This window comes from Opisthocomus hoazin, chromosome 2 (assembly GCF_030867145.1).
Source record: "Opisthocomus hoazin isolate bOpiHoa1 chromosome 2, bOpiHoa1.hap1, whole genome shotgun sequence".
Classification (NCBI taxonomy): domain Eukaryota; kingdom Metazoa; phylum Chordata; class Aves; order Opisthocomiformes; family Opisthocomidae; genus Opisthocomus; species Opisthocomus hoazin.
Window position 1 is genome coordinate 322,607 of NC_134415.1, and position 27,080 is coordinate 349,686.

A 27,080-nucleotide genomic window follows, 5' to 3' on the forward strand; every position below is an offset into this window, starting at 1 on the left:
TCGACTGCCGTTTCACCACAGTTTTTTTTCTTCCCCTTCTTAACTTTGTTACCACAGAGGCGCTACCACTGTCGCTGACTGGCTTGGCCTTGGCCAGCGGCGGGTCTGTCTTAGAGCCGGCTGGCACTGGCTTTCTCAGATATGGGGGAAGCTTCTCACAGAAGCCACCCCTATAGCCCCCCCACTACCAAAACCTTGCCACGCAAACCCGTAACACAGATAAAATCCGTGACCTTTTCAGGAGTCAGGCTGGCTAAGCAGGCACACAAGGTAAACTGCAAATAGCGGTATTTGGGAGAAGCCCCGCAGGAAGCTTACTATGCGATCTGAGTTTAAATCTGTCGTTTTACATATAGGCTACAAACATGCATTATAGATAACATAAATAAAAGTTAGAGTTCTAGTTAACACGCATGGGAATAGAAACAAGTGTTTTAGCAGTAAATTCTCCAACTCTGGCTTCCACAGAATGAGTTAAGACTGTTAGAGAAGGCCAGTTTCTGAGTGATGTTTGTCTTAAGAAGCCTGCAAGATCTCTTCTAAGCCTAACAGGCAAAGTAATACACTGACATTGCAAAGTTACATTTCTCTAGCCACTAAGAAGGAATAGAGGAGTTTTAAAATAAGGGGAAAGCCTTATGTGACAGAATTTAAGCACCCACAAAACCTGCTTAAGAGAATCTTATTTCAAGAATACATGTTTAAACATGGATAACTAAAGTAATAATTCATTCTTAAAAGCAATCACTTTGATTGCAATCATATTTAGCTTTCAGCTATGATAACTTTCTTATTATATATGGATATTCAATACACAGCGTGACTGGATTAGAACCACTATGTAAAGCTACTCACAAGTGGATTGAAAAATTCAGGAAAGTTGGTTGATTTATATTGCAAGAATGGTCAGACCAAGATTTAGCCGATATAGTTAAATTTAGCTTATAAGGATAAATTATGTATGTACTTAATTGTAAAAATGTAATGTAAAGTTAAATAAAGATGTACTTGTACATTTAATTGTATTATCTTCCCAAAACAAAATTTTTATCATGATAAAGTTAGATGATATAAAGTGAAAGCAAAATCCAGGTATGTATACTTATCTGTACACATATGAAACTTGATAGACAGGGATCATAAACGTCAATCTAGAGTAACCTTAGTCATTTCAGTTCACTTTATAAATGCTCAAAGCAGCTGAGCAGCAAGTTGAATCAGGACTACTCTCTGCAGTTGCAAATCATGACGTTCTGCTTGGATTTGCCTCAATTTCTGGGTGTAAATCTAGGTCTACATGCTGCCAGATCAGTAGTTGGTAAGTGGGTGGCTGCAGAAAGCCAAGATTTCAGTGTTCTCTCCTCAGATTTTTTCGGTGCACTAGTACACACTTTCTGGTTGCAAACAATAACATACTGTACGTGTCATATTGTTAGTACTATGCCTCAATTTCAAATACAAAACTGCCTCTCAAAATAGAGCAAAGAGTGAATTAAAAAAGAATGTCATACCAGAACTGTGAGAAACTAGAAAAGACAGAGGACCATATTTTCAGGTTCCTTGGATGTATCACAACATATGGTCTAGGGAACATTTTATATTTACAACCTCCCCAAAATACAGAATTGTCATTCATAAGAACACTCTTCTGCACTTTTGAATTCTGAAGATCAGAATTTAATCTCATTTTGTTTTTATTGTTGGCACAAATCCACATATTCCAATAGTACCCAAGATAAGACATTCATCTAAGAAATAGTCTTTGCTTTCTGGCCTCTATTTAAATGGCCAAGAAGCTCCCTACATACACATGGGCCCACCAGAACCAAAGTTTTCAAATTTAGAAGTGCTGTGTTACTGGGCTGAATTCATTACAAAGAATTTCAGTGTTATGATTAAAAGCAAACACTTTTCCCCATCCTAGGTACTTTCGAATTTCAAGGTTCAGATGGCTACCTTTTAAAACTCTGGGGGAGAAGGATTTTAAACCATGAATAATTTTACTTTAAATTCTCAAATACCAAGATCCATGCAGAGCTCCCATTAGTTTCACTGGGAGTTGTGCAGCAACATCTCCCGATTTCTGGAATACCAAAAGTATAAACACAAACGTCCTTATCTTGCATATAACGTCACTTCGATTATCCTACCCCGTCATTCTGCACAAACTGATTACCAACAGCTTTTGGCTGCTTTGCGAGTGACAGTGACCGTAACCACAGGAGGAACACGCTAGAGTTAGGAAACTCTCCCAGCGCGAGATGAGCAGGGGCTGTCCTGAATTTTGTGGCCACAGGCTGTCGAACAGCATCCCTTATACAACTCGTAAGGCATCTGGACAACAAGTCCAGCACAGAGCTGGCCCGTGCTAGAGAAATGCCGTTCCCTTCCCAAATTTTAGCTAACGTCCAGGCTCCAGCATGGCTAAAATGAAAGCACAGGTTAAATCATAGCTTTGCTCTAAGTTTGGACCCTGTTATTTGCACTAAACCCCAGTGTTGCTCTGCTTCCATGTGTAGTTACAGAGTGTGAGATCTGTCCACTGTGCCATATATTCTTTCAGTTCTACAACTGCTGTGAATGCCTACTATTTTGTAAACAAAATTAGAACACTATAGATAAATTGGATGTTGGTTTTTTTACCATTAGCAACCTGGATTTTTATTTAGAATCAACAGCAGTGGAACGAAGGAGGGAAAACGCTTCATCCAGTACATGAAATACACTATTATGCTTTCTGTGCATCTGGATAGTCACACCATGGATGACGGGTTGAAACTACTTTTCAAGACAACGTGTTTTGAAACCATGTGTTTTTCAGGTTAGGATGTATTTCCAAATGTGCTGTAAAAATGCAGGGAAAATGGGTTTATTTAAAATAATAAAGCAGTTCGGTGAATCAGTCCACCTTGATGACATTGATGCTATCTAGCAATGAGCTTGATGCATGCAAATTCTTTTATCCAGGAAATTATGCAAGTCCATGCATAAACCTAAGTATCTGAGTACCAACCACCTGAGTTAAGCACGTGCTGCTATTTATGCATGTTCCCATGCACTGCAGATGAGCAATATTCCTTCCAGTGGTGAGGGACTGAATCTAAGCAGCAGCATACCCAGAATTTTGTGAAAAGAGGGAAACAAAGGAGCGAGCTACAGGTTACTCGCAACAGGGGCAATAAGTAAAAGGTGGGAGAGTCCTAGGTTACCCTAGGATGAAACAGAAATAGGGACAGAATGACATCAGAAATCTTTGTTAGAAAGCCAAATTTATTTATCGTATTTATTATGGAAGAGATTAGGCCCTTCAGGGACAACATTTATTACAGACATAACTGTTTTGTCCTCAGCTTTCAGATGTTGCTTCTGTGATGGGAAAAGAACTTCATGTAACATGCCCATGAATACAGATGAAGTCAGAAGGAGATAAGGAGGCGATGACTACTATTTCCAAACCAACCCATTAAGATTTTTTTCTTGAAAAAAATTCTACATTTGTTTTCATAATGAAAATATTCTAAAAGTTGACAGCATTTTGCATTCTTAGGAGTAAACCTTAATTTACCTTGTAAAAAAATGCAATGTCAAGAAATTGTTTTTTAACATAATTCCTTTTGACTAGATTTATTATTATGAAAATTATACGTTTCATCAAATAGGGTAAATATACCATTTGCAAATACTTCTGCCCTGAGGTATTTTCTGACGAAAATTATTTCTAGCTTTTGGAAAAATAAAAACTACTTTCTCAATTGAACTTCTGTAGCACTTAAAAATACACAGCAAATACAGAGTCATACCAAGTAAATTCAGAATAGCTTTCATGATAGTCTATGGAAACTAGCCTATCAATTCTTGAAATAAGGAAAAAGTCCAGAGTGAAAAAATCATAAATTGAGAGGGAAGAATGTATACTAGTAGAATAAGTAACTCCCTATGGACTGATAGATACACTGTAGAAAAAATTACTTAAATTCTGAAAGATATATATCAGACATCCAGTTCTTTTGCTAGTAACTAATTATGGTCAAAGTATGAAATTCATTATTCATACCATTGTAAGAGAAAACTGTCACATCCAGTGCAAAGACGCTATGCAGTTGCTGACCTTAACTGTGCTCTAGCTTTTAACAGCTGCTGGCTAGAGTTACTCCAACTCATCAGTGACCTCAAAACCCCCTATCCCTACAGCGCTGTCTGGAAACACGGCTGCTTGCACTTCACTGATCATCTTCCCAGTGAGAAGGGAAGACAGATCTGTTAAAGCAGAGCAAAGTTTGAAGCCGTTATAGAAATACTGGAGCGCTGGACAGAAAAGCAGACAAACCACCGCATCTGCTAATAACATATTTTTGTGTTCTCTTGGTTTGCTATTTTGGGGTGGTGTGGTTTTTTTTTTTAAATACTGACATTCTCAGGCAGAACAGATCTGCATGGAAAGTCATAAAATTCACACTACTTACCCCAGGGGCTAGAATGACTTCCTTCACAAATAAATAATTAGGCAGATTTACAAAACGCACATTATTTTCCAAGTGACTGGAACAGCTCCAAGAGATTAAATACATAATTAGGTAGTTCTTCTAAAATGCTCATTACTTACCTGAGAGTCCCACCACAGACTCTCTGGTAAATACTGTCTCCCTGCTAGCAGTGATTACCAAAAACGCCTCCATCATTTGCAGCCTTCCTCCAGCAGCGTTATAAACAGAGGATATTACTTGAGGCCATGGATCATGAGAAACAAAATCTGACTGTGCCAGGCAGCCTATTTAACTGACAAGTTGAGCTTCCCTTGTACCTGGCATTGCACTCTTTCGTATTACAAACACAGTGGAAAGCAAACAAAAAGACCTTCAACTTTTTTGTACATTAGTTTCTGTTTTAGATGGCCAGAAATCCTGCTGAAGGCTGTGCCTGTGCATATTTATGTGCACGCATGGCTACAGAAGAAAAGCGAGGGCAAAACCCCCCAAACTCTTATTAACTGTTTTCCTACCTGGTAAGGACAACTAAGGAAACACCACGTGTTAGTGACCAAACAAATAAGTAAGCCCCCAGGCCCCACGCTCCATTTGACACAGGATCTTCTTTCCCAAGCAGCTGCCTTGAGCCAAGTCATCAGAGAGGACCAGCCGTAATCTGCACGTCCTCCCGCTGCCTCTCTCGCGGACCGGCAGCCGCAGCCTCTGGCACGCAACAAGCAGCCGCCAGTGCTCCTGCTCACCCTTCACTGCCTGGTGCCGAAGCTGAGCAGAGAGACGGGAAGGGAAAGGTCAGGCAAAGAGACCTTGCTGGCTCACCTATGCCGCCGAGGGACAATACCAAACGCCCTTTTCCTAGTGATCACAGACAATAAAACTGACCCTCAGAAGCGACCCTCTTACATTACTCCACCTCCACAGTCAATTTTCTTTATGCTTTCATGTGCCCAGAGGCCTCACTGCTTTGTGGTCCTTACACAAGAGATCAAGAGTGACTGGAATCTCAATTAGAAAAATGAGGGCAGGAGGAGACAGCAAGGCACGATGAGGTGAAGGAGACAAAAAAAACATGAAAGGAGAAATTAAGAGCAAGGGAAAAAGAGATGGAAAGGAATCAGAGGGTGATCCAGCAATATTTAGGGATCAGCAAGTAAGGCAACAAAGACAGGCAGGCAACAAAGGGAACGGCAGTGAAGGACAGAACAGCAAATACTTTGCTTCTCAGAAAGAAGAAAAAAAAGGAAAAAATACATCATGAAAAGAAATAATGCAGAATAAAGATGGGTTTATTCTTGGGAAAAAAAGAGAAAAGGAACGGAAAGAAAGAAATCAGAACAACTAAGCAGGAGACCTTTACTGTGCATACCTTTTCCACTCTATTAGCCAGTTAGATGTTTCATTTGTCTGGTTTTTAACACTTCCAACTAAGTTACTTGTGTTTTACACACATATAAAATGAATCTACAGTCACAACCAATTATCTTAAACAGGGGTGAGAATTTCTTCAGAACTCTAATTTGATGTGAATAAAATAAAACTCTGTCCTGGATATTTTGGCCATTTCTATAAAATCTAATAGTAAACGCATTCTTGAAGCATCGGTCAGTGTCTTGCGCAGTGCGAGCAGCGGAGCTGTGCACCAGATGGTGACAACCACACACTTTGCCACTTCATTGCTCTTATAGCAGGTGCCTCATTTTTAAGAGGTTTAAAAAGAGACATCTGGGGCAAAGGGGAAAAGAGAAGACATGAAAACAGGTATTGACAAACAGATAGTGGGTGACTCTGCGAGCACACCAGGATACTACTAGATGCTGTCAGTTTTAAATACTCCCATAACATTCTGACTTCTGTTACAAATAAATAGGTTGCAAGATGCATCTCGGTGCTTCAGTCTAGGCCTCTTCAAGGCACGTAATGCGTAATTTTCCAATGCAATCTTATGAATGTTGTTGTATTACAACTTTTTATTTACTGTTGAAATTTATCCTTGAGCATTTGCAGTAAGCAAAGTATGCATCCCACCCCTAGAAACACTCAAGGCCAGGTTGGACAGGGCTCTGAGCACCCTGGTCTTGTTGAAGATGTCCCTGCTCACTGCAGGGGGGTTGGGCTAGATGGCCTCTAAAGGTCCCTTCCAACCTAAACTGTGATTCTATAAAGATATTGACAGGGAATGCATTAATACTGTTCAAACTCGAATCGTTAGTGAAGGCTGCAATCAGCAACGGTCTGGCAAGTTTCACTTCCGTGAGTGTTTCATTAACGGGAAAGCCTTACAAGAGAACCTTCTTCACCCTCATTTTCAAGCCATTTAAACAATGTATAGCCAAAACGTAAGTTCCACTGTCATTCTCAACTAACTGTACCTCTTCTGCCTTTCGTCCTCTACCTTGGGTATCAATCAGACCGAATCGTGTACTGGGAAAGTTCCTTTTTAGAAGGTGACCCTGATTCTGTCCAGTTATGCTATTCACCTAAACTCTGCAAATTGCAATGTTAGTGTCCTTACAGATATTTGAAGGTCAAAATATAAAATATTGCAGTAAATATACGGATATTCTAGCAGATCCCATTGTCCTGTTTTTTTCATTGAAATAATGACATTACATTATTTTTAAAATTGGAAAATGGAACATAAACATTTCTAAACCAACCCAAATTTATCAGGCATCAAAGTAAAAAAAGCTAACTGTAAGCCTCTGAATAATTCCTTTAGAAGACCTTATTAAAACTCACCATCTGCTTAAACACATATATATTTTATGTTAAACAATCTAAACCTATCTCCAAATAAGACTCCTCTGTTACCACATGGTGACAAATCTGTATAAGCAATAGCTTGCCAGTGTAGCATCGTCTTATTGCAATAGGCTGTGACCCTGCAATCCAAATTTACTTGGACCAGTACTTCTTTCCATGGCCTTCTCCCAGCTGCCTGTGTTCAGCGCCACTGCTGCACCTACCCAGTCTGTGCAATGGCAGTTCCAAACCATCCAGCAAAAAACCCACCAAAAATCTCAAGGAGATAAATTACAATATCCAAAGACCAATTCTTGAAATTGGCCTAGAGCATCAAATTCTAAAGAAAAATAGTGAAGTGTGATACTTCAGTCCATGCCAAGACTGACACACTGCTATGTGCAGACGCTCAGATTTCATAAACCTTTTATTTTTCACTTAGTACAAAAGGATCTTGATAAAAGCACTGGAGGTTGTGTCTCAGTGGCATTTTGTCAGTGCAAATGACACCATGTTGTTGCACCCTCACAAAGTGCTTCAGCTACAAAGAGGCGGTTTGATTTCCACGCTTACAGGATCCTTTTCTGCATTCTCAGGGAAGGAAAGAAGGGACCAACTGACAGCAGGTGACATGATGGCTTCTGTAACGTGAACTTGGATTCCCCACAGACCAGAATGAGAACACTAAGTTACTGCATGCAGACCTTTCACCTACCACCAATGCCAGCCACCACTATATTGGACTGTATTTGACCCAGACACAGAATGAAAATCTCTTTCCTAAATCATACACCTTATCTCTTTTGGCCCCCATTTCTTTCTTTTCTTGAAATACATTTCTGGGGAGATATAATTTATTGACATGCAGTTTGAACCGTATTACTTTTTATAACCCTCACTTGCACCTACATCGTGCAATCATTTGACATATCTGCTACATCGAGAACAAATTTGATTTAAGGGTTTTAATAAGAACTTGCATCAATAAATTATAACAGATTGGTGATTAGTAGTATTATTTATATGCAATATTTCTGTACCCCTTATAATGCTGATGTCTGCTTCACAGGGATTAATTATTTTCATAATTTTGTCTAAGTAGTAATATAAAAAATGTCAAAAGAAAATTAGATTTTCACTTTCCAGACACAGAAATTTAATTAAAGCCAACTCCTTGTTGAAGGGGAATGTCCTTAGCTGGTTCTGAGATGTGGCAGCAGCTCCACACGCTGCCATGTGGGAGACCAAGGCTCAGAAAGTGACTTGGGGAATATTAATCACCAGGCTTCAGAGACTAAACACATGCTGAATGTGCCACAGCTGGTCCCAGCAGTTATTTATGGAGTATATAAGGTAGCAGGCAGCAGTGATTTCTTATAAAGGCTGCTGCTTGCACAGACCACCTCAGAGATGGTGCTATACTGAAAGAGACCCTCTGCTCAGATAAACACTGATGTATTGGGAAACCTCTCATTACCCCGGCATAGAAGGTCAGCTTCCCCTTATGCTGCTCTAAAAATCTAAGACAAACCCCTCAAGCACACTCCAGCTGTAAAAATCAGCATCTTCTACAGTTCATTGGACATTTTCAGAAGAAACACTCAGGTGTCTCCAGTCTGTGGAAGAACAGTCTGCATACAAACCACTGAACTACTGACATTTAAAACTAAATTCCCAGCCTCGCCAACATGTAAGGGAAGCTGGAGGCAGCATTTTCTCATTTTACTCACCCTACCCCTTTAGATGTTTTTTTCTTTCATTCCTTGAATAGTCACCAACACTTCTCCTTAATGCACTGCCTCTTTTGCCTCTCAGTTCCTTCCCTCCAAGAATCCTACTCCCCCTATTCCCTGTACGCTATTCCTTCCTTCTATTTATGTCTGCTATCCCTACCTTTCACCCAGAGTCTTCCTCATTAACTGCCCAGGAAATAAAATAGGAGCACCAAACAAGGCTGCTTCTTTTACAGGACAAGAAGCCTGCTTTGAAAGTTCCTTCATAGTTTCTCTTAAAGTCGATTAATTTCTAAGCAAGATTTTTTCATTATCTCTTGTCCTTCATTATTACTAACCAAAACGAGCCTATGTGCACTGCCATCTCCATGCAATTTACAAATTAAATATATTGCAACAGAAGAACTAGTAAGACGTAAGGAAGAAAACCAGCTATGGTAAGATAAGCCATGCTGAATTTAATTGTGGCAACTCAGGTTTTTGTAAGGATCACGTGGTACAATTTCACTGTAGTTGTTCCCAGAGAAGAATCCAATGCCTGCCTCAAATATACCATGGGATCAAGCTCTGTTTGTTCTACAGATCTTGAGCCTGTTTAGATATGAAGTTAACAGTCTGCTGCTACGGAAACAGAGCAAAAACTTAAGGCAACAAACCCCAGATGCCGCTGCCTGAACTTCAGTCAACATTAAAAATGGAAATGAAAGAGCCGTTGTGACTTCCAGTCACGTCCTTTGAGCTAAATTCCTGCGCTTGTGCTTGCAAAGGAACACAAAGAAACACTCGATACGCTGTTGGTTCATGTTTATTTTATGCCCGCAATGAGAGCAGAATGCAGAAGACCATAAAAAAGTTCTACAGGAAGCTGCTGCACATTCAATTAACTCTGGAGAGTAAAAATCTGGTTTGTCCATATGCCCTTGGTTCCCTTCTCTGTCAAAGTCTGGCTGCAATAAACTTGTAATTACTTGAATGGGGTCAGGTTAGCTTCACTTGCTAGACCAGGGTAGAAAGCAGTCTATCTGTATTCCCTGATAAGCTTCCAAGAATTTTAAAAAATAACAGGGGAAGTGGACGACCTTTTTGTTAACAAACTCTCTCCTCCAGGGTGCTGCACAGAGCTATGCCGCTTTTTCAGTGCGCATATAGTCTTACAGAAGAAAATCATTGCTCATCATATTGACCAAGAGTTTGTAGAAAGTTAAAAGAAGGGAAATTAGAGGAATCTGCTTTTAAAAGACCTAGGGGTGAAAAAGCAGCAATATGCTCATGGAAGAAGCACTGTAATGGGACTGACTGCACCTGGATTCCAACTCAAACTCAGCGATCTCTTGTGTAACCTTCACGTGATTTGTTACCTCTGCTTCTCATCCTGTGTTTTATCTACTCAAACAATAAGCCCAAAGTGACAGACATTGCTTCTTATTAAGAAATATATACAATTAAGTCAATGGAGTATGTTCAAGCTACCATAATATGAATAATAAAATAGCTGTAATAATATGAATATGAAGAAGGGAAATAATCCCTAATAAATACTTATTCTGCCTATAGTACACAGGAAAGATATGGTCAGAATTAATGAGTAGGCTGAGCATCTGAATTATTTTTATAAAGGGAAGATCTAAGGTTCACTGTTCATTAAACCAATGCATGTGTACAGTAGTTGGTATACTCTGCTTTTTATGAAGAACTTTTTGAGATTGACAGGAAGAAAAGGGTTTCCTCCTCTGTAACATCCTTCACCACTGCAGTCCTTGCATTCCCTCTGCAGAAGGAGTAACCAGCTTCCCCTTGGTGACAATGAAAAGCAGCAGCTTAGTGGGCATGCAGCCCCTCTTTCGACTACATAGTAGGGTTCAGCCATAGGAAAATAATGACAGAAAGAGTCCAGAAAAGAGGAAAAAAGAAGTCAGTTATTGCCAAATGCCCTTCCAAAAGATGCTCATATATCCTTCTGAGAACACAAATAGACAACTTGGTCACATACCTGCATTTTCCCTGTCACGGGCAATGCTGGGAAAAGAAAAATACAACTAGAACTGTCACCACAAATGCTCTGAAAACTGTAATTGCTTGTTTATTAATTCCTCAGAGTGGAAAAAACTTCTTCTAAGAGGTACAATACATAAAAAACAAAAAGCTTTTCTCCGGCCTCCTGCATCTGTTTCTGTACACTCAGACACTTCACACCAACAAGAAATTACAAAAAGTTTATAGCTTGTCAATAATTTAAAACCCCTTAAATATTAAACATAAGGAGCACTTTGAAGACCTTCCCAAAGCTGCAAACGCGTGTGCTTTCAATCCCTTTTATTTTATTCCTCTAATAATACACTGCCATTTCCCGCATTTTCTGATTTCCTTAGTTACTTCAAAGATTTTTAAGCAGGGTTACTGGAGAACAGAAATTTCAGAACCAACTGACATATCGAGGCTGCACACCAGGTAAATCTTATTTCTTGTACCAACTGGTGCACGCTTCCAATTTTGTGATTTTGTCTATCACAGAAAAGATTCAAACACACTACTTGGAGGGACCAAATCAAATACAGCTTTCTTCCCCCATTTGTCTTGCGAACTTTGCTTAGGCTACCTATTTATTCTCCCCTTTTCTTTTTCGGTACTATGATTTTGAAAGATGATTCAGAGATTCGCCACTGCATTGACATCCTCCACAGGAATAAGAACATACAAATAGCATGCAATGGGGATTAAAAAATTAATACATATGCCTCCTTAATCATTCCCCAGAAGCTTTAGTTCAATGAAACATAGCTCTTAAGGCAATTTATTATACTTTAAAGCTTTAGACCTTTTTATTAGCAGTTCCATACATACGTAAATAGTGAAATTATCACCAGTTTGTGTATCTGTGTGGTAAAATCAGATTAATTCTAGATTAGAGGAGAAGTTGTTCTAGAGAAGAACTGCACCTTTTATCTGGATTCTTTTAAAATACATCATGCATATATTTACTTGTAAGAAATAAACTGATGCAAAGTCATTTTTGTAAAGTGCCTACAGCAGTGTAAAACCTTGCCTTTCCTTGGTGTCACCAACCTTCCTTCTACCACTGATCTGTGGAAGTTTGTTTTACCCTGGGGACCAAGACCCTTAACACTGTAAAGCTATTTTAAAAATGAAACGTTGTTCATAGGAACAGTATGTGTTTAAATGGGGTAATATATTATGTATTTGTACACAATTCCTGCTTTGAGGTAATGCTATGAGACTCTTTGCTCTGTACAGTAACTAAATAACCATAAATGATCTTTCATGCATATGCAAATCTGTCCCTCTAAGCACCTTATTATTTCAAAGGTACTTGGAGGTCACCACTCTTGGAAATTTCCATGCATGAAGCCTCATTAATACAAGACATCATACAGAGAGATGGGATAGATTTTTGTTGCCATTTAACAAGGGCAGAGAGAGTATAATCTGTAATGTTTGCTTTTTTATTCTAACGACCAATGAAATCCAGCCAGCTCCTATCTCTAAGTCCTTGCTCTGAGCTGATGCGGTGGGTTTGAGTCGCGGGGTTGCTGCCACACTACTCTGAGCAGCTAATCCTGCCAATGCGCCGGTCGCCGTGCTCAGAGCTCTGGTCCTCAGCACTGGCTGTTCTCAGCTGGAGTAGTGCTGCCTGGCACTAGATTAGCAGCTAAGCACTAAGGAATTAATGTTGTTCCAAAAATCACAGCAATGGCACATTTTGTGTTGGAACAAAGTGAAGCTATGGTATCGTCAAGGTGATGTGTCATAGCTCATCAGCTGAGAGGACAGCCTTCTTCTGAATACGTATTATCTCGTGCTTAATTAGGCCACATAACAGAAATCAAAGAAAAGCAAGGATACAACAAAATACCTGGACACAATGACAAAATGCATCTTCTGGTATATCTGTGCCAGGAAGCAAGAAATTAAACCTGCTTGAGAAGCACTGTTTATCTGAAATCCCTAGATCCTTTCCAGTTCAAGTTATCATACACATGCGATAACACTGATCTCGTCTGCCACAATGCCCCTTTGCTGTAGCAGCTGCTGTTTATTTATATTCTGTTGTGTGTGTGGTGCTTTCACCTCTAGATGGATCCAATCAAAGATATAAAAAACTTGCTATGTTGGTACATTCCCTTGATAAAAATCAGGAACAGCGAGTCAAATGTTAATGGAAACTGCAGGCTATGTTCATTATGTTATCTCTATTTTTGAAAAACACTACAATGAACAGAACTAATTGGAAGTGCAAACAATTTAAATAGGCTTAATTACAAAGCCAAACCCTCACGTACAGTTCTAGGGCAATGTGTGCACATACGCCTTAAAGAAATGGGTTAGTTTTGAAGTACATCCATTCTTAACAAAAATGGAAAAGCAAAATAATTTTTACAACGTCTGAACTCAGAACATTACTATTTTCTGTTCAAGAGACCATAAATACTACTTCAGCATTAGCCTGTGATATTTGAAAATACATGTATTAATAGAGACTGTTTTGATCTGCCTGTCCAACCTGGTCACCTACCATAACACAAATCTCATCACAGTAAATATGACTTTGTTTTGTATTCCTTTTAGAAGCAGGCTCAGATCAACATCTAACCTTTCAATAAAGCTCAGATCTAATATTTTTTGCTTTGAGTCATGCTCTGTTAGAGATAACATGTATTAAACCAACACTGGCACGGTAAGAAAGAAAAGTCTTTTCTTGGCATGTCCCATGGTATTCATTCCTGTCACGGGGAAATCATTTTAGGCTTCACTGAGGTAATTAGAGAAAGTTGTGTCAAACAGTGCTTTATCATCCTCGCATGTAAATACAAACTGCAAATTGCAATAGCAAAAGTGAAGTTTGCAAACTGTAGATTGCAAGAATGCAATCTTCTACTATTCAGTAGGTTTGCCATGATAAATGGAAAAGAAAAAATCACATGATACCGTTCTGAATGTTTCTTAATGAATTCATTCCTAATGAAAGCTGCTGGGTTCATAGCTATGAAGGAGGCTAAAATCCTTTGTAGCTGAAGGGTAAGAGAGAAGGGGTTGGCAACTCAGGCATTCCTCTTCTTCACAGGTGCGATGCTACTCAGCCTCATCACTTTGTCAAAGGACAGAAAATAGTCATCGCTTCCTAACTCAAATATCACCTAATTTAGAAACAACCACATTTCTTGGACAGCAGAAAGTCAGGTTCGGGTGGCCGCAGAAACGAACCAGTGAAATAACAACAACACTGATTAGATTCTTCATCCTGCCAAGCAGTCCGAAAGATAATGTTGACAAATGCTTTTGTTGATATAGAATTAATAACACAACACAGAGAACTGACGGAGGTAGAAATCAATTTTAGCTTTAAATAGAATATTATATAAAACGGCTGAATATTCAGAGATTGTGACTAAGAACGTCTCCAACACAAAGCATGCCAGAACAGTACAATGCCAATACTTCTTAGAGATAATGAGGCTGGCTCTGAGTCAGCAGGTACTCCTAGACAGCACCACGCAGCACTGAGCTGAGATACCAGCAGCTATCCGGAAACTGTTTGCCTGGTCAGTCCTCCTCAGCCTAGCAGAAGTGTCAAAGCGACTGTCCTACGCGCTATGCTGACACAACCATGCTTCCTTCCCTTCCGCATCACGCTTCGGCTCTAGCTCCAGAACCTCTGTACGGTGCAGCACTGCGCAGCACTGCAGCACGCCTAAACCGCACACTCCACTGGCACAGGGCAAGAAACGTTCCTACTAACGGGAGAATGGAGAGAAAAGGTATGGCAATTGTAGTATTATTATTTCTACTACTACTATTAGTACCACCTTAATGTATAGTATTTGGAAAAAGACTTTCTGATTTGAGGAGTTCTTAAACATTAAGATTAGCAATATTTTAGCATTTCCATATTTAGATATTTTAACACTTAAAGATTAACACAGCAGAGGCTAGATTGGCAGCAACAGCCGTTTTGTCCTTCCCACAGCTGAACCCTATCTCACTTGAACAGCAGAAGTACAGTCATCTTTGTGCCTCCTTTACAGCACCCCTTTCTTAGGCCTTCCTCACCCCTCAAAGACTGAAATCGCATCCCTGAGCTTTTCAGCTCTGTCTTCTTGCATTTTCTCCTCATCCCATCCCCACTCTGCTTCTACTGCTCAATTCGCAGAGCGTTCAACTTCAACACATTAAAGAGAGAAAAAGATTGGCTTGCTACTGCCAGCCAGGGGTAAAACTGCAAACTTCGCAGTCTCATCTCTGAGAAAAAAAGACAGATAAAACTCCTGAACCGAACAACTGGAGTTGCAAGATATATGGAAAAATCCTAATACAAGCTTTGTGCAGCATGACTAGAAATGGCTTTAGAGCCAGAAGAGGTGGAAGGGCCATCAGTGTAATGTAATAGCCTGAATCGGAGGCTGCTCTGCGGCCCCAGCCACGGCCCCCCAGAGAGGAGAAAGACGGGCTGCCTGCTGCGCCGCTGGAGCAACCAGTTCACCTAAGCAGTTACCGGGAGAACAGGGACGAGAACTGATCAGTGGGGGCAAAAAGGATGGATTCGTCTCAAGTAGCTGATTAATATGTGTGGGAGCAGACAATGGATTAACTTCTGGAGAAGCAAGGAAGGAGACAGAGTACAGACTGACCACACAGTACTACAGTAACGGCAAGGTCAAGGAAAGAGCACTGGGTGGAAAGTTACTGTCAGGTTCCTCATGACAAGTTTTCTTACACAACACTAAAAAGTGTTTTGTGTAGTACGACTTCAGTGTGTAAATGCAGTAGCAGAGCAAACTATTCGGGAGAAGTAAAATGAGACAGCATATAAACAGCAATTCAAGTAAAATGTGAACTGATGACCATTCCTAGATTACTCCTGAAGCAATTAAAAATAAATAATTTTACATTCTTAACTACCGTACTTTCAATATCCTCACGGCATGTCCTCACATTAAGTAAATGCCACTGATAACAAATTTTGTCAATTTTTCTCCCATCTAGTGATTTGAAATTTATTTGTCAGCCATTCAGGTAACCAGGCAAACCCATCTTCTATGCAGCTTCTAATACACTGGAAAATGATTCTCGTACCACTGTACAGCACTTGTGACAAACATATATGCACATATGCAAATTTAGCAACTGGAAAAATAAATTCTAATATTTTTCTTCACAGCAAATACTTTGAGAATTTTGCAGTCCGTGTGCCAGTGTAATGGAATAATTTCTCAAAACACATCTTGCAGATTCGGTGTAAGCCTTTGTTTAGTTAAGTCAAACTTTGTTTCCTACTCAGGTAAAACAGATAATCTACCATCTACTCAGGGTGATCTACATTTCATTCCATTAGGTGATAATTAGTAGCACTAACTTCAACAGAAAGGCTATCTGAAATTCCTATTGCAGTCCTTTTTTTATTAGTAGCTGAAGACAGGCCAAAAAAGTTAACAAGTTACCTAATTTGAAAGTGGATATGTGGAGGTCTTTAACCAGAAGTGTAATGCCATCATCTGGTAGCACTTGATGACTATAAAATCTTAATGTGAAGAAAATATGCATTTGCTTTTAAAAGAAAGGCCCTTTGGAATCCAGTTAATTCTCCAGTTCACATGCTCAGCAAGAACCACTTCAATATTTAAATGTTTTCTCCATGAAACGAAACAACAGCTACGAAAACACTGTAATTCTGCAGATATACTCAAAACCAACAGGTGATAAAAAAATCTTGCCCCAAAATCAAAAGCACATATATTTTTAAAAACAAAATCAGCTAAAACATACCTACACAAGGGAGGGAATAGCCAAGCTCCAGGTCGTGGACGAACTGTCGGTCATTCAGCATAGTCACACAGTACAAATGGAAACAGTCCAGACAAATGACGTGGCGGTGTACGCACTGGAACACAAGCACAGGGCTCCTGTTAAAAAGAAAAAAGCAAAAATGATGAACAAGGACTGGGCCGAACTCCACAAAAAGCTTTGTTTCAAACTTCTAACTTTATAATAATTTTTCATTAGTAGCACACAAGATTATTACGTATGTAAACCCAGAATTCAGCCTGGCATACAGCAGAACTTTTTAAAAGAGATGGTGTCTAACATTAATCAGATGTGAGGAAAAGGAAATAAGCTTTTACTGCAAGTTGAAACTTTACTGAAAAGTGGAACCTAAAGCAAGAAAAGTGCTTTACTAACTGAAATCCTTTCTATGAGATGAGGTACGATCATATATGGTAAAACATCAAATGGTGGTAGGTCGGTAGGGTTAAATAGAAATGTGACCAGCTAGGAAAGATAAATTGGACTCTGTGAAGTCCATTCTGTGCCTTCAGCCTCTCAAGGCAGCCATTGGAACTCTACATAGAGGGCATTCCCTTTGTAATAATGAGCAAAATAATACAGCTTCTGGTCAGAGGTATGGGATTCAATTTGGGAACACGACACCTAAACTTCAGCGCTATATATAAATACCTGCCTGCATGCTACATGAGAAATTCCTGCTATAGTCATTACACTCAGTGGCAGCTGGAGCTGCTCAGCCTCCAGGTATCTATGTTAGGGTGAGCTGAATTACCCGCTTGGCTCCATTGTCTGTATGGACTAAATCTCCACAGACCATCACGGGAGCTCAGACACCTGCCACACGAGACACCTACATGGAGACAACTCAATATGGGTATCCCAAGCTTGACTGGATACTGCTTGTGGAGATGCAGAGAGGAAATGCTTGGAAAAAGCGAAGACGCACAGTTCTACTCCTGAGCTGGCCTGCACTCAGAAACCCCCCAGCAGTGGCCACAGCAAGGAGGGACAGCAGCTCCTAAATTACTGCTTAGGACCAGTGTGTTGGAGGTGAAAGAAAAAATGGGTAATATAGGAAATATTACATACACATGAAATGTCTTCACTGCAGGAACACAGTGACAAACCTAATTTACTTTTGGTAACTCCTGATGGACATACCCTAACTGTCAATTCCAAATTCATGACTATTAGCCCTTTGATGAAGTTACGTGCTCTGTAAGTGTTCTGCAATACTGCTTGCTTATCTCTTATCCTTGAGGAGTATTACCAACCTCAGGTATCAAAATTGGAAAAATAAAGAGAGATGCACTGAGCTGAAAAGAACAGAGAGGTTCCCATTCAAATGCTGAATGACTTTAGTCCTTTTATTTGTCTGTGGGCAAACACAGGTAGAAATGGGTTAAATGTTAATCTGTTTTAGTAACTAGGAAGTAAGAGAATTATTTTTAAAAACAAAAGGAGGAATTCTCACATATTCACTGTACTCCTGCAGACAGGTATTAAAATACAACATCAAATACAGCAGGACTTGTGATAAAATCATTAGAGTTAGCAACACTGCTATAGCTTCTATAAATCCTGCTAGACAATGCTTTGAAAACATACTGAAACAGTAAATCACCTAGCCCTCAATGTGGGAATACAACTGCAAAAAGTAATCAATAATAATTTCAGATACTGTATATAAGCATTTAATCTTCCATGAAAATATGCTGTAGAGTTGCACATACTCTAGAATTCATGGCAGCGTGTCGGTATCTCCAAAAATATAATCCTTGTGTTTTAAGGATTTTGTTGCGTAAAGCAGCTTAAAAACTGAATTAAATAAAACCTCCCCATTACTAATCCTTATTAGTTGCCCACTGGCTGTTCTGAATGTAACAAATAACAATTTTTAAAAAACAGCAGTAAGGCAAAAAGAGAAGCTGATCTGCATCATTTTAGCTCCAGATGGTCCCCAAATGATTCCAGAGAGATGGAAGAGCAGTCGTCTTGTCCCTACAGTGCAAAAGTCCCCATGGCTCACCAGTCACATGCAACCTTAAGAAAAACACCCCAAAGATTTCTCCCTGACACGCAGATTTTTCTGTAGATTTAACGGATATCTCTCTTTTAGGGTTAATTGCTCATTTTTATTGTTTCAGCATCTGAGTATCTTTTTAGTTTCATGGGAAGCTCCCTGGATCTAAATTCACACCTCTCTAGCCTTCATTTGAAAGAAAATATATCTTACGTGTGAAGAGAGATTCACAAGAGTAATCCATCAAAATCTATCTCAAAAATCCCAGGCCAGAAATTAAAATAGCTTTATTAACACTTCCACCTAAAATGTATGAAACCAAGACTAACATCACTTCGTTATGCAAATGAACTACTACAATCAGTTACTAATGTAAATTATTTTGTGACAATCCATGTTGCTTCTTAATGTAGTACACCTGTTTGAAACCAAACTATATTCTCCAGGAGGTGCAGAGCCGCATACGTACACGTTTAAACTGCATCTTTAGGAACAACATTAACATTAAAATGTGCTGTCTTTTAACATTATCAGACTCACAGGCAACGCATACAAACCAGATATGGGCTCTGTGTCACAAAACACAAGCTTAGCTTTCACTGATATTACACTGTCCACTAATTTTGCAGCCCACAGTATCTGTGTCACGAGGCTTTGAGAAACTCAATCTGTATTCAGTGCAGATTTATTCACGTTCATTTGGCATTGGAACAGTCACTGCATTCAAACATTTGCAGATTTTGTATCAAAAAAGCACTTCTAGTTTAAAATAGATATAGCAGTTTTGTTCCAGTAAAGACAAAGATGTAGAGATTACATTCATAATGTCTGGTGAACTAGTAAATACTCATTTAGGATAACCCCTAGAGTTATTAATAGAAGCCTTGCTTGAACCAAACACAATTTATTTTAGAACAGAGTATTATGAAAGTAAAAAAAAAATGTTTCTGGCAGCAAGGGATAAATTGGTCCTTTTTGTTCACCAATTAGGAATGTAACCACTTTTAAAAATTGAAAAACCAACGTTACAATGCATCACAGAAGATTTCTGTAAGTCACTCACTCCTGTACTGATTCCTTTTCATTATAATTTTATCAGCATGCATTTACTTAAATGAAAAATAAAGAAGAATCTAAATGTTTCTGCCTCATGTTTCTCCTGTCCGATAACTGCGTGGCCCAAGAGCAGCACTGTCGGAAGTGCTGTCTGCTCTGTACCTCCTTCTAACTGAGCAGCAGCAAGACACAGATAATTCTCAGACAGACTACAACAATACACCGGCTAAACAAAGATACGAAGTCTTGATCTTGTTTAGATAAGAAGCCCACTGGGAAATAAATTGTCCTAGTATATCCCCAAATCTCATGATGGTTATTAATGTACTGAGAGTGAGTCCAATGGCTATGAAGGTGAGGGACTACTTCGCACGAGGACTCACCTGCAGACGTAACAGTGGATTAACTGATATATCTTTCAATGCCTACTAAAGAAAAACGTGGGGCAATTTGTCCTTCGCTTGGTCTTTATCCTTCATATTTTGAAAAGAGCTTGACCGAGTAAAGGTTAAACAGCACACCACATATATCAGTCCATTATTTCTTAGAAAATGTGAGTAGCCACAGCCTAAAGCGCTTTAGAGCAAGGAATATATCTAAGCCTGTAGAAATCTGTGAAAAACATGTCGGACAAATCTGTGAAACCCCCTCGAGGTCATTTGTAGGTGACAGTTGGATTTTTCTCACCTCAGTCTCAAAATCTTAACCAAGTGATAGTAAAAAAATTCTTAGCAGATGCCTATAAGGCTGCCTTGTGGGGATTACAGTCAGTGAAGCAAAAATAGCCATTTGGGATTTATTTATGTGCAGTAAATAAATCCGAATGCACACAGCTCTATCACAGCCTTCAACCCCACCTATGAGCGCTATATTTATCATAATACACTTCTGCATTTCTAATATATTTTTTTCATGTTGGCAATCTTCCTGTACTTGAAAAAGCTTCCTATATAAGTACCGTGAAATAATTTCATTAATACATGGATCTGTATGCATTCCAAAATGAATCTTTGTTAACTTACAGGTCAGATCGATAAGCACCACTCAAGAAAAGATGAATCACTGAATAAAGCATGTTAAAAAAAAAAGTAAAATCTAAACTTTGGTGACATAGACACTACAGGCACTCTCCTACTTCATAAACAAAGTAATTAAACAGAAATGCTGTCCTTGAGCAGCCCTCAATCACTTCTGGCTCTACCCTTGTATCAGAACAAAATTATAATGCCTAAATAAGCCAAGTCACTCATCCATCACATGGCTTCCTCATAAAACTCTATGTATGAAGAGTACAGCCTTGTAATTCATACAAAGCTGGTGCCGCATCTGGTCTTCCCATCTATCGCATACCGTCCACAGTCTTATTCAAAACTATTGAAAGGATTGCCTGTTCACGACTAAGTGCATGATTTTCTTACCATGAAAATACTTCCAAGTACTTCCAGTTAGAGCAGATTATTAAATTCCATTAGATGTTACTATTTATAGAAAATATAGAAAAATTACCACAGTGATTTCTGTTTTAGAACTGAGGCAGTATGGAGGAAATTATAGCAACAAACCCTGCCTTTTAATAAGTAATATGCTATTACAGATAAGTAATTGCAGACAACCTGTAAGTAACAGTCCGAGCCCCTAAATATTTAGACAAGGGTAGGCATTTGAAATGGGTATCAAGACCTTACAAGAGAAAAGAAACAATTATAAAGTACTGAGAAACAAATCTCACTGATGCGACTTTGCAGTCAAGAAACCATCTTCATGGACTTTTAGGCACACACAAAAAGTACATCCCTGGTTTCCCCTTACTAAGGGATGAAAACAAATCTTTACGTGGACTGTGCCAACTAAAAAACCCAGTATATATAAATGCAGTATTCTCAGAACACTGACATATTAAATCCATTAAAACAACAACAACAAAAAAATCTGGTTTTGTGTCTTTGATCACTTGCCACACAATGCATCAAAGGTCATAAAGTGAAGGTTATGAACAGCATGAGACTTCGCTGTGCAAGCTTAAATGTTCTGGCTGTCCTTTTGTATAAAAATGTATTCTGACCCACAGCTGTTAACTTAAACGGACATTGGCAAGTGAAATCTGACCTACTTTCTCCTCTATTATGTTACATGTTTTCCTCTAAAATGTGTTTTCATGTTTCTTATTTCTATTGGAAAGCAGCACCAAGAGGCCAAAACCCAGGAACAGCGTGACAGTAATAAACCAAAATATTATGAGGGAAGAACAGGCACACTTAAGATTAGTGCAGATGACGGCAAGTGCTCTTTTCAGCAGTGTTCCTGTTAACTCTGTTGTTAAGGTTTTTTCACACTATGGAAGTGACACACATTATTGTCTGTAAAATCTGCGATCGCTGTGGCAGGCAACAGCATCTGCCTCCCAAGGACACAGGCAGGGGAACTCTACGTCACCTGTGCTGGTACATTCATATTAGCACCCAGCACTAAATACGTGCTACGCCTGCTTGCTCAGACATGCCTTGTCTGAGCTCTGTGTTCAGACACAATAACCACCCTCGGCACTACACCTGAATCTTCTGACATCAAGGAATGGGCAGTGATTAGGCTGGAGAAGAAACTTTTCCTGTAATCTATCAGACCAGCTGCCTACAGCGCTCCTCTGCACAGCAAATAACAGTCAATGCTTTGAAAGGAGATCAGTAGAACCCGCTCCTTTTCCTTCACCTGTGCTTTTAAAACTTCTTTAACGATCCACTGGAGAGAAAAGGGGAAACCTGGGCAATGGAAGCAAAAGATGGCAAACATGAACAAAGGAAGTTGCTCATAAGGTGCCCTACCCCAAGCCCTGATGCCAGCTGACGGGGAACAGAAGAACCACCAACGGGACAGTAGAAGCTTGCATTGTCTTTGCTCTCCACAAAGCTGGAGGACTTTGCACACATGTGGTTCTTCAGATCTCAGGGACCCTGGGATACCGATGTGCTCTACTCCTCCCAGCAACGCCCTGGGAGTTCAGGGACTGCCCTGGCATCGGGCTCACACTACACATGTATGCAACCGTGCCCAGTAGCACACCAAAGTAAGACCATAATCACCAGCAGGAACGCAGCAGGAATAGCAGAGCAGCCTCCTTAAATGTTAACTCAGAACCTTTGTAGCCTTCTGAACACAAGCTTACCGTGAACCAGCTCCTCCATACTGGCTCTTGCATGTGATGACCTCCTAGACCTATGTCACTTGCACCCTCAGCAAAGGGTGGCAAATGCTTCTTTCACCCACCCCCCAACCTAAGCTGGCTCACGTCAGACTCTCCTCTCCCAAGGCAGCACCCAGCCTTCAGCAGCACAGGTACAACTCTGCGTCGCGGGCATTCCACGCCAGCCACACACACAGACTTCTGCCCTAAGCGCCTCCCTTTCACAGGCTCCTAACTTTTTGACATACAGTCACAAATCAGCCTACTTTGGTTTTCAGAAAAAGAAAAAAAAAAAACAATCAGCGAGGTAACCGATGAAGTTGGGAGAATGATGGGATATCACAATAAGAGGAGGAAGGGCTATCTCCACCTTCACAAGCAGCACCACGTGACCCTTCAGTAACGAAAGATGAATAAATAAGAACAAAAATGCCTTTGTACCCTAGTGGCCTCTAATGCCCCTGACTGGTTGTGAGGATCCCATTGATTTCTTCCATGGATTTAAACCTTATTTAGTTTTACTCCCTATGTGTATGCTAGGAAAATTAACATTGTCAGCAAATGTTCTTATGTCACTGGAATGCAACTGTCTGTGCTGTTAGATTGTTAGAATGGGCCCTGGCACAGTTTTAGCCTTGCCATATAATAAAGTCCCAAACAGTTCCTGGGCACAGTCTCTGGGTTACCATGTGCTGTCTCCAACAGGTAACAGCAATCTGCATGTGGCCACCCTGCTTTAAAAACTAAGAGAGTTCAGAAGTACTGATTTATGGCAGAGGAGCTTTATTCTGGGACCCTTTTCTTAATACCAGAGCTTACTAAATTGTTCTGTTTTCTTATTTTTAGACTCACACCTCCATTCCCAAAACCTAACCTTTTGAGACAGCCTGTGAAAATACTGTTGTCTGTAAGTACATTACATAGAAAAAAAGTTTCCCAGCACAAGAGAGAAGAGAGAATCATGACCTCTTTTTGCCTTCTTGTGGATGCTGAAATCCCTGGAAAGACACAGGAGGAAAAGAATGTTGGATATCATCTTAAGGGACACTGCCATATTATGGTCGTCTTTCCCTGGGACTCCAGGAGGCACTAGGACTGTTGAATATGGCATCTTTCCACTGTGCAAATTTCTGTTATTCTCTTCTAGTTAGCTTTGAAAATTCACCCTGGTGCATGAGCTTTAAGATTGTGTCTCTTACCACATACAGAAGAAAAGAAGACTGGAAAACAAAGTAAGGTAGAGAAGGGGGGAAGGGGAGAGGAAAGATATATGCAAGAGGGAGCAGGAGGTAGAAGTGATACATTAAGTGCATTTGCTCCTAGAGAATCATAGAATGGTTTGGGTTGGAAGGGACCTTTTAGGTCATCCGGTTCCAACCCCCTGCCACGGGCAGGGACATCTTCCACCACACCTGGTTGCTCAAAGCCCCGTCCAGCCTGGCCTTGAACATGCCAGGGATGGGGCATTAGAGAATTACCTTTCACCACCTTACCATTATGTTTTATGCTTTTTCTCATCTTTCTTTTCAAATATGAATACTCAATTTATATGTTCATCCAAACAATAACTTGACGGTGCTTCCCATTAAATCAGTCTTCAGTCTCAGCCAAATATATGATTATTATCTTATAAACAAAAGCACCCTCAAGTTATTGTTACAACAAAGAGATTTATATATAGAAAAGCACTTTTTTCAACTCCTATCATTATAATTTACAGATAATATTTTACCCTTTCCTCCTCAAGGCAAGTCCCTTCGCATAAACGTCAAGGTGCAGTTATCTGAGAACACCTTCTACACCAGCACCTCCGCTCAAAGGGAAGCAGCAGCAGCCTTGGGCTAGCAAGTCTTACTGAACGCATTCTGACTTGGTAGATTTTAAGCGTACAAAGCAGTTAATTCCCCTCAACAGTCTGAATAAAATAGTTTGCAACACCCACCAGAAAACTGTACTAGCAGTGAGAATGGCTTGTTTACGTCACTTTTCTATACTGCTTATAACCACTATCATAAGATATTAATATTGTGACTTTTTTTCTGATCTTGTTACGACCCTTGTCACAAAGACAAGTGTGGAATTTAAATGCCCAGCATGTACACAGCTCTATGTTTAAATTTCTTCATTCGCCTCCTCCATCTTTTTCCCTGCATGTCAACTTCCACTACATAGAAGAATACATGGAATCAGCTTTCCAACGAGAAACACCACCTCCCCCCCCCCGCAAACTAAATACTGAAAACAAAATTCTTATGAAGTTTGGGAAGTATCAATTCTGAATTTGTAATTGGGTCAATTAAAAAAAAATGCAGAAAATTCTAAAGATTACAGAGATTAAACTAAACTCAAAAGAGGATTCTGGAAGTTCAAATCGTTTTATGTGCCTCTTTCCTGTTTAATCTCAGCATATATTTCCATTAGTTTCGTACTGCCTACTTGGAGGCTGACTGGTCCTCTGGTCCTCTTTGTGCCTGTTTTTTCAAGGAGTTACAGTATATATTAGGACTGCGGTAGTCTTCACACAGGAGTGCTCAGAAAAAATCATCTCCCTTTTGTCTACCAGACCTAATAATCTGTGCAACACTTAGGAAAACTGACATTCATCCAAATATTACTCTGTATTTCTACAGGACCATTCAATTCCAGATCTTGATACTCAAGTGATGCACAGAGTACAGTGAAAGACAATAACAAATGGGCACATGTGAGATTTATCCCTCTTCTAAATTTACCGAATACTGTAGGAATGGAAGCAAGGGTAAGCACAATATTGCTTTAAGAATATAATCTCTGACAATCCTGTGGAAGCTGTTTGTGATGCTAACATGGATTTACTTCTGAAAGAAGATATTGCAAGAAAAAAGAATTTCTACAGGATATTAACTTCCATATCCTAAGTAACGACTCATAATGGCTCTTGTAAAACATTATCCAATTACATTATTATCAAGTTTACATGTAAAAAACAATTGGAAAGGAAATGTCAATGGATGTTTGATATTTATTTTTTAAATAATTCCAATTCATCTGTCTTCTAGCATATAAATGATTTTTCTGCCAAATTCTAGTCCCATGAAGGCAGAAACTTTTCTGACAATAACGGAGAGCCTTGAAATTCAGTGATGAGGAATTCAGAGCACACAGAAAATACAGCTGTGCAAATTATGTTAACAAGTAGGGCTAGCAGGAGTACAAACTCATCTGAAGTCATGCAATCGGCTCACAATGTCATTTCATGTCTTTGAAAGTAGCTCATACAAAGGATTTACGCTTTCTTCAAGAGAAAAGAGTGCTGTATTGTGCTCAGCCTCACTCACTTCTATACACAGGGACACACCATACACTTGGATTAGCATGAAAGCAATGACTAAATCTGGTAGGAATCTGGTGTGGCTTCCCTGAAGATACTACAGAAATGTGTTTGGCTGCACCCTGCAAAAGAGCAACTAATATCACAGCCATGAAAAACTACACAGGATACTAGCAGGGAAGTTACCAACCTGACTAACAGAAAACTTAAGACTTGCCACTTCTTTCCTAGGTCTGATTCTGTTTTCATTCTACTCAATAACTAAAATATCATTAACTTTAACTGACCACAATTTTGCCTTACAGTTTTTTGAATAACTACAAAGGTATAATTCATGTGAAAAATAATAATATCTGAAAGTGACAGAGGCAGATCAGCTGCACAGCAGCTGCATACAGAAAACATGTTTGCACCTGCACATCTGCTTAATTTTATCTGGAAAACATTCTGCTTTAGCATTCATTGGACGTCTTTGTATTTTTAAGTGAAGGAAGACAGATAGTTCAGTTCTGAAATAAAATTAACTGATTAAAGTTTTACTGGAATTTCCTTGCTTGTCAAAATCATGCCTTTTCCCCTTCACCCCAAATACTATAATCAACTCTTGCTCACACCACTTACTCAGGATTTGGGGGACCAGTTAAGGCCAGGGAATCTCAGTGCAATGCTCTGCCTGCTCTGATCTAGAGTTCAGAATCAGAGAGAACAAAAGTTCATCAGCCAAGTTAAAGCTGGAAGCACTATAAGGCACTAT

At 39.6% G+C, this 27,080-nt stretch overlaps 1 protein-coding gene across 1 annotated transcript in view; it reads right to left on the bottom strand.

Annotated features, from left to right (window-relative positions):
* The window catches only part of PRKN (parkin RBR E3 ubiquitin protein ligase), a 729,755-nt gene that overhangs the window by 242,832 nt on the left and 459,843 nt on the right, over positions 1 to 27,080 (bottom strand). The window contains exon 7 of the mRNA XM_075411660.1: positions 16,739 to 16,875. Within this exon, the coding sequence (XP_075267775.1) occupies positions 16,739 to 16,875 (137 nt within the window). The remainder of the gene's footprint in view (positions 1 to 16,738; positions 16,876 to 27,080) is intronic.